The 8,213-nt window shown below is 51.9% G+C and overlaps 1 protein-coding gene across 1 annotated transcript; it reads right to left on the reverse strand.

Moving 5' to 3' along the window:
- Nucleotides 1-3: 3 nt before the first annotated feature.
- On the reverse strand, nucleotides 4-7,968 carry LOC100731203 (fumarylacetoacetate hydrolase domain-containing protein 2A). The gene is made up of 8 exons (XM_003471535.5): nucleotides 7,806-7,968; nucleotides 5,712-5,959; nucleotides 4,074-4,290; nucleotides 1,649-1,708; nucleotides 1,329-1,491; nucleotides 458-566; nucleotides 295-382; nucleotides 4-201 (listed from the first exon to the last, which is right to left on the reverse strand). The coding sequence occupies exons 2-8, from the start codon at nucleotides 5,951-5,953 to the stop codon at nucleotides 139-141; spliced, it is 942 nt and encodes a 313-aa protein (XP_003471583.1). The 5' UTR covers nucleotides 5,954-5,959; nucleotides 7,806-7,968; the 3' UTR covers nucleotides 4-138.
- Nucleotides 7,969-8,213: the final 245 nt, after the last annotated feature.

Raw genomic sequence — 8,213 nt, forward strand, 5'->3', positions numbered from 1 at the left:
AGGTTGTTGCTCTGCTCAGTACGTTTATTGCAGAGGCTTCCAGCTTCCTCCCAGCTGTTGAAGGGCAGCCTGGGGGAGCCCAGCACTGGGTCGGCAGTAGGTGGCCATCCCGTGCCACTCTGGGCTGTGCGGGAGCCGTCACACCACCTTGTTGACAATGACCCCAAGTTCTTCAATCTCGCACTGGACTTCATCCCCCTTCTGCAAGAGCAGGCGAGAGGGCTCAGCACACACAGGCCTGTGGGACCTGCCCAGCCCTCGGTCTTCACCCCGTCCCTCTCTTAGCTAACCTACCTTGAGAAAGACGGGTGGCTTCCTGAACATCCCCACGCCCGGAGGCGTCCCAGTCAAGAAGACGTCCCCCGGGTATAGGGTGACAAACCTACGGCAGAGGGGAAGCACTGGTGAGACACAGGCCGGGCCGCAGGCGGGGCTGGTGCAGACACCCACCACTTACTGGGAGACCCAGGCTACGAGCTGCTCCGTCTTGAACACCATCTGCTTGGTGTTGCTGCTCTGCACCAGCTCCCCGTTCACGCGGCAGCAGATGCTCAGGTTGTGCGGATCTGCAACACAGCAGCGCTGTGGGGCCACCCCACTTCCTTCCCGAACCCTCCCCACCTCACCCCTGCCTGCAACCTGGACACTGCGCCCACTTCCCTGCCACCCTCAGGAGTAAAGAGTGAACAGAAATGCCCGGTGGTTTTGCCTTCAGCAAAACCATAGTGGAGGTGGGCAGAGCTGTAAGGTGACTTCATGTCCACAGCAGCAGGGGCAGGGAAGCCACATGAGTCTGCCACAGGCAGGCAGCGGCCAGCCCTGGCCAAACAGTGCACCTCACTCCTTGGTGGCAGTCCATTCTGCCCCCAAAGTGGCTTGCTGAAGACTGCATGGGGTCCCAGGAGGCTGGTGGGGGCGTGGCTCACCCTGTGGCCACCGCACCATTCCAGCAGCTCTGCTTTAGCCCTGGGTGTGCGGTGATTGGGTGAGAGCCTGCTGGAGCCTCCAAGTCTCCCTCCATCTGGAAAGTGAGTGGGCCTGGTGGTACCCAAGCAGCCATTCTGCAGGATGCCTGGGGCCACCTGCGCTTCCTCCTAACGCAGCCTGTTCCGGCAGCCCGGCCCCCCTCCCCTGCAGCTCTGTTCTGTCGTTCACATCACGAACATGGCCCACCTCTACTGCAGTCGCGTCCCCTGTCCAGCACAGGAAGGATGCCTGTGGGAGGATGCGGGCCGGGGCTGCAGCTGCTCTCTGCTTCCTGCACTACTGCCTTCTGACCCCGAGTGCCTGCCAGGGACAGGCACAGGTGGCAAAGACCGGGGACCTACCTGCTACACTGTCCTTGGTGACCAAAGCGGGGCCCAGAGGGCAGAAGGTGTCAAAGGTTTTTCCCAATAGCCACTGCTTCCCATTGCGTCTTACTTGCCAGTCCCGAGCACTCACGTCATGAGCCACGGTGAAGCCTGCCACATGAGCCATGGCATCTGTGGCCTAGGGGGCAGGGATTCAGCTAGACAGGCTATATCATGGGTGACAGTAACCCCTAGAACAAGATCCCAAGGCCCTAATCGCACATTAGCAGCCAGAGTTAGCCAAGGTGGGGCAGCAGGCGCGGCAGCACTCGGGGGCCTGGGCCCTTCCATCTCACCTGGATGTGCTTTCCTTTCTTCCCAATGACGAAGGCCAGCTCCACCTCCCAGTCCACCTCCTGCAGAGCAGGAGAGGGTAAACTGTGGCAGCCCGAGGCCTATCCCTGAGGCAACAGGTGGAACACCAGACCTCGGGGGGCCTTGGCTGCCAGCTCTTGTCTGCAGTCACCGTGACCAGAGCCAGAAGAATGACAGGGGAGGCATGACACACTGACCCCGAAGCTGCCACACCTTCCCCTGTGACTAGAAGGGCAACATATCAGGAGGATGGCATTTAAAAGCCACTCTTGAGGCCTCCTACAGAGGACGGTACTGTCAGCCACAGCAATGATAACCTGTGTGTTGGAGCTCACTGCTGTAACGCGCTGGCTTGCTTTAGTAATAAAAAGATCAACATCTCAGCACTGAGGCAGCCGAAGAGCTAAAGTAACAAGACACAAAACAACAATACTTACGGTTATGAAGGACGAACAAATGTTCATTCTTCCCAAATTGGCAAAATGCCATTGCTAAGAGATAAAATTAGCTGCTATTTCTAATGTAATAACCAGAGTTGTGTAAGCACACCTTACCCCAGGTGCCAGTCTCTAAGCCCATCCCCATGGGAAAGAACCAGGGAATGCCCAATCCCAGGTCCAGGGGAGGCCGGGTAACAGTACCACTGGCAGGAAATGCTCAGGGCAGCAGGGTGCCACACCACGGTCCTCCAGGCCAAACCGGCTGTGAATCGAGTGTTAGGGTATGGATTGCAGTAAACATGAATGAGAATCAGGAGTTTACCATGAGATGAGACAACTTTTCTTCACACAAGAAAGCCAGCTAATACAAGTAGAAGGCGTAAGAGAAAAATTGTCGACCTCCCAGTGCACACATGGATCTAGGAAGGGGTGACATACGGTCTCTGGGTGGAAAGCAGCACGGCAGCAAGTCATTTGACACTGAGCTACCATCCCGCACCAACCGGAAGATGAAGCTTCCAGAGACCAGGCGAGTGGTCCCATCCGAGGGCCACCTGACAGGAGCCTCCCAGGGCGGTGCGAGCAGAGGTACACACTGTTCCCTGTGCTGCCCTTGGCAGGAATGTTTATCCTGAATCTTGTCATGGGGAAACGAGAACTAGAACTGGGATATGCTGTGAGAAAACTTCAGTGGATTTTTCAGGAAAGAGAAGGCCACAGGGATGGACATTGGGGGTCAGCAAACTACAGCCAGCTTTGTGCCCCCTTTTCTAAACATGTCTCACCAGAATCCCATGCTCATTCCTGCAGGTGGGACCCCTGGCAGTTTTCATGTGGAAGCAGCAGCGCTGAGCTGCTGCAGCAGATACCTCCTGGAGGCCGTCATGTACCAGTCAGCCTCCAAGGAAAGCTCTGCAGCTCTGCTCCAGATAACAGCCACTCAGCAGCTGCACCGAGAGCAGTGTGTGGGTTTGGTTGCTCCATTATTGATTACCAAAAAAAGTAACCAAAGGAAAAGCCATCCTTGGGGTAACTGGGCGTCAATGTTCCTGGCTGGGAATTGGGACAACCAGCATAGGTATTGATCATGTTCGTGTTCATTTTCTTAGTTGTGATAATGTGTCACATCATGCAGGCCAGCGTGCCTACTCTGACAGAATGACCTTAATGTCTGTAGCTCCCTTTCAAATGTCTCTCCCTCCAAAAATTGTATTTGTTCACGTGGAGAGAACAACGAAACAAATACAGCAAAATGTTAGCAGTTAACCCAGGTGAGGCAAGTCTGGGCGTTCATTGTATGACTTTTTTCAACTTTACTGTCATTTCCAAAACATTTATAACTTAAAAATTTGAGAGAAAACCTAACCATTATTATTAAGGGTATGTGCACTTTGGGTAAGTTGCTTGCATATATATTTTTTTATTTTTATTTTTTCCTGCTATCATAGACATTGAAATTCTAAGACTTTATTCTAAGGAGAGAATCATTTGTGGATGTGCAAAGCCTTTTCTATGTCAGGTGATTCAATGCTACAATAGAAAGCCCAATGCAAGTAACAAGTCCAGCAACAGGCATCTGGTGAGGAAACCACGGCTACTGGCCCAACAGAAAACCACATGGCAAGCTAAACTGCGGGAGAATTTGTGGCCCGAAAAACACTCCTGGCGAATTCATAAGTAAAAAGTAGGTATAGGCAGGAATGGGAATACAGCAAGACATTAATACAAAAAGCCCTACTCAGAAAGGAAAGAAAGAAGCCCTAGGCCAGGGAAGATGGCTTTCCAATGAAAATGTGACTTTTACAATCAGATGGGCATTGATGAAGGCCTTTCCTGCAGGAGACCAGTGATATCACCATATATTCCTCCCCCCGTAGATTGTTTCAGGCACTGATGGGACTCCTGTAGGTGGTCAGTGGCCTGGTGAAGGGCCTCAGTGACCTGGAAGGCGAGGGGACGTGCTGACCTGGCTCTCGGGTGGCAGGAGGATATCGTCGTAGGGCCCCACGATGGAGCTGCCAAACTTGCTGAAAATGATGGGCTCCTTGGGCACGGGCACGTTCTGTTCTTTGCAGTGGTCCACGTAATTCAAACCCACGCACACCACTTTGTCTGGATGTGTGACTGGGGCCAGGAAGGTCACCTCTGACCGTGGGAGGACTGGCAGCTGCGCAGCCAGGGCCCTGAAGAGACCAATCAGGAGGGGGCAGGCTGGGGACATCCTGCAGCAATTCCCAGTGCTGCTTTTTAGGATGCATCTTCTAGATCTATCGACTGTCAGCAAGAGTGTGAAAATCAAGCCCAGCTACAGTCCTTTGATATGAGCACTGTTATTTGTCCAGTGTTTCTTTCCTTTCCCTAATTAGGTAATTTACATCCATGCAGGTGAGTTCAAAATGCATGAACAGAGCCAAGTTGGGTCCCAGCACTCAGGAGGTTGAGGCAGGAGGATGGATGTGTGTTCGAGGCCAGTCAGGGGTACATAGGGAGATCAAGACCAGCCTGAACTATGTAGCAAAAGCTTGCCTCAAAACAACAGTAACCACAAAAACCCCCACAAACAATAATGAATGGAGCCCAGTATGGTGGTACATGCCTGTAGCAAGAGGACTGCTGTGAGTTTGAGGCCAGCCTGGGCTATAAAATGAATTGGAGGCCAGCCTGATCTGCGTAGTGAAATCTTGTCTCCAAAAGACGAAAAAGAAAAGAAAAGAAAAAGAAGAGAAAGGTCTCCTTTACCCCTTCTAGTCACCCATGCACTTCGCTGGAGACAGCTCTTGTGTTTGGGTTCGTTCTGAACAGCTACACTATGAACTGCTTCCCTCACCTTTTTGTATGCAAATAATAGCACAATATGTGCCTTTTAAAAGAACTTGGTATAATCTGAAGATCTCTGCATAACAATGTATAGACCATTTCTTCATTTTATTTCTCACGGCTGTACATTGCTGCTCTGTAGCAATCACCCAGTTCCCTAAAGAGGGGTAGCGAAGGTGTTTTCAGTCTTGCAAGAATATGACAGCATGGAAACATGCTGTCACCAAGGTCTTGGGTTGTCAAACCTTTCTATTTCTGCCAGTTTAGTAGGTGAAAACAACATCTTAAGTGTTTTTAATCTACTGCTCATCAATACTTCAGGTCCGGTCTTGTATAGCTTCTGGCTGCAGGGACGCCCCCAGTTCCTCCAGCTCAAACTCAGGATCCAATTATCATGGGGAAAAGCTCTCTGCAGTCTCCTTTCCTCTAAGGATCCAGGAGTCTAAACCACTCCCCAGGTTCCCAAGATGACTCTGTCTTAAGCCCCCTTGCTCCAGACAACCTCAGATGGGCAGAGACTTAACTCCCTAAAAATATAAAGTCCGTACGCCACCATCCAGTGTAATCACCTTCCCTGGGCTGCAGTTCCTCCCTCTGTAAGTTGAAGATGTTATATAAAATTCCTAAGGCTCCTCACTAAGAACAAGTGGAAAAGGAAAAATGGGCAAGCTGTCTGCTCCTTGGCAAAAGGCTCCTGGCTGGTTCTCTTTCCCAGGGTGGGGAGGCGGTGGAGGAGGGAAAAGGAGGCCGAGCAGCAGCTGCAGAACGCTGCTGCCCACCACTTTACCTTCTTGCCACGGACAGGGAGGCCTCTCCCTGCTCCAGGAACTGTATCATTGTTGTGGGGAGTGTGGGGTCAAAGGCATTGAGGTCAATTACGTCACCACCACTCCCTGACTCGAGGCCCAGGCGAGGCCCTGCCAGGTGCGGTGCCTGGAACTGCACCAGTCTCATGTTTCTGCAGGGTTGAAAGGGCTTCTGAGCCTGCAGCAGAGCTGTGAGCAACCTTCTCCTACCAAAGATCAGCATCAGCACCTGTGCAGAAAACAGACACGGAGGAAGAGAGTTCAGAATTACTCGGGATCCTTAAAATTCCTGGAGATGCAGCCCAAGTTCTTTGCCCCAAGAAACATTCCTGGCAAACCACATGGTAAGACGTCCAAGTCATAAAATGTTTCATCCTTATGATAGATTATACAGCAGTGAGTACTTCGTGTACAAAGTGACTCCTCCTGAGGAATTCGTCTTCCTCTGCCAGTGTTTGCTGAATGACTGCAATGTGCAAGGCTGCTGCAGGTCAGACTCAGCCCTGCAGTCCCACTTACAGGGGGAGACAGATGTTAAGACGTGATGTAAGCAAACTTCAGCTAATAGAACTGCCTCCTGCATTCTTTCAAGTGCTAATTGGTTAGCGGGTTGCCCTCCACCTTAAGATGCTTTCCATTGCAGACATGCTCAAGCCTGAACCTCTGCCAGGCCACTCAGCCTCCTAGGATCAGCTCCTGCCTGCCTCTGCAGATAGGGATTACTTGGTTTTTGATGCTGGGCCCAAGTTACAATGCAATCAGTTGGACTATGCCTTATAGACATTCAGGGGCAACATCTCTTTCACTGTCAAGTTGACAGTGCTTAGCTCTGTTTTACAGCCACAGAAGGTTCATAGTGATTTTTCCATGATCAAATGACAGAAGCAAGGGCTTGATTGTTCATTAAGGGAGAGGTTGTCCTTTTCTCCAGCTGTCAATTCTCTTATTTTATTCTTAATTGGAGTCCAGTCTGCACTCTTCACCCACTCCCTCTGCAGCGCAGCACCTTGCTTTTAAAAACAGCTCTTCATACTAAAAAATGTGGAGGTAGCGCTCTGAGGCACTGACTTGCACACCCAGCTAGCTCAACCTGCCCTATCTAGTTAAACATTCATTAGACTCAGCTTGCCAGCGTGTTGCTTTGCAAGTGTGGTAAAAAACAAACAGGAGCTTTGTGTCTCTGGCCCTGTTTTCTTACACAAACACCAACTATACCACTGTCAAAAGGCTTCGTGAGCCATAGTGTATGTGCTTAGACGCTGCACCCGCTAGAATAACAGTAATTCTGTCCCCTGGGTGCCAGGTATTGTGGTAAGTGGACTACCTGTGATATCTGGGTTCTTCCCCTGACAACTGTGGACAACACATTGTACAGATGAAAACAGTAAGAAGGCATATGGAGTTTGTTTACGGCCCAAAGAGCTAAGAGTACAAAGTGCTACTAATGGAATCTGTGTCCAGGTGACATCGAAGTTCTTGATGACACCAGGTGTCATTGAAGTTCTTCAGAAGCCAGCTGGACAAGCAAGAGAACCTAGCTTCAACCTGTCCCCACTTCCCCAGGGCACCACTTCCAACGGAAATCCTCCAGAGGTCCTAACTGGATTAGCCCAGCCTCAGGGCAGACTGAACACTTGCACTCCTAGACAGCACCAGACCCGTGATGATAGGTCACCTGCGGCATCACTGCACGCTTACAATGGTCCCTCGGGTGCTCTCCTTCTATGGAAGCTGGCACCGATGCTTAAAGAGGTAAAGCTTCCTGTCAGAGTGCCCCGGTGCTCCGTTGTAATCTTTATTCCCCACACCCCGAGCTCAAAGCAACTCTGCAAAAGTGTGCCTCAGCAAAAATGCCGCGACTGGAGTGGAAAATGCACAATCTTGGCGGCCCGACTCTCGGGTTTGCACCTGAGACTTGTCCCGCTGTGCACTAGCTCGGAAGCCAAATCGGTCTTTCCGTGTTCAGATGCCCAACTGCACTCTATGCAATGGTGGGGTCAGAAGCAAACGGGCCACCTGCGTCCAGCTGTGTCCTCGCCAAATCATCCTCCCGGTCTGGCCCGTACCCAACCCACCTGGCCCCGACGGCCGGGCCTGTCCGGCACCCTTCACTGTGGGGTCGGAGCGCTAGGAGCCGGAGGTCAAGGCCAGCGGGTGACGCGAACCCGGCCAGCCCAAGGACAGCACTTGGCGAGACAGCGAGACACCACTGAGGAAAACGCGACGCATAGTAATGACGTCACGAGGCGGTGGCCAATAGACGGGCGCTTGGTTCTTCCCGGAAGCCGCCCCGCGGAGGGGCGGGTTCAGAGTGGAGCCTAGATCTCTTCCGGGAGTCCCCGGACTGGGGGATCTGAGAGTGAACTCTGAAGTTTTGCGCCCTGGGCTCTAAATTGACCTCTATACCGGGCGTCTTTCTGATTTTTTTAGCAAAAAGTAGTGGAAGAGACCAAGTTCTAGCATACTGGTGAGCATAGACAAAA

This window comes from Cavia porcellus, unplaced genomic scaffold (genome assembly GCF_034190915.1).
Source record: "Cavia porcellus strain 051 isolate PalLab524CR breed Dunkin Hartley unplaced genomic scaffold, mCavPor4.1 scaffold_18, whole genome shotgun sequence".
Lineage (NCBI taxonomy): Eukaryota > Metazoa > Chordata > Mammalia > Rodentia > Caviidae > Cavia > Cavia porcellus.

Bases quoted from the DNA above. Each gene is read 5' to 3' on its own strand.
- LOC100731203 (XM_003471535.5), bottom strand. From the start codon at position 5,953: ATGCTGATCTTTGGTAGGAGAAGGTTGCTCACAGCTCTGCTGCAGGCT. The intron at 4,291-5,711 runs GTAAAGTGGTGG...TGGTCTCTTCAG, and splicing joins TCCCTGTCCGTGGCAAGAAG to GGCCCTGGCTGCGCAGCTGC. The intron at 202-294 runs GTAGGTTAGCTA...CTGCTCTTGCAG, and splicing joins AGCCACCCGTCTTTCTCAAG to AAGGGGGATGAAGTCCAGTG.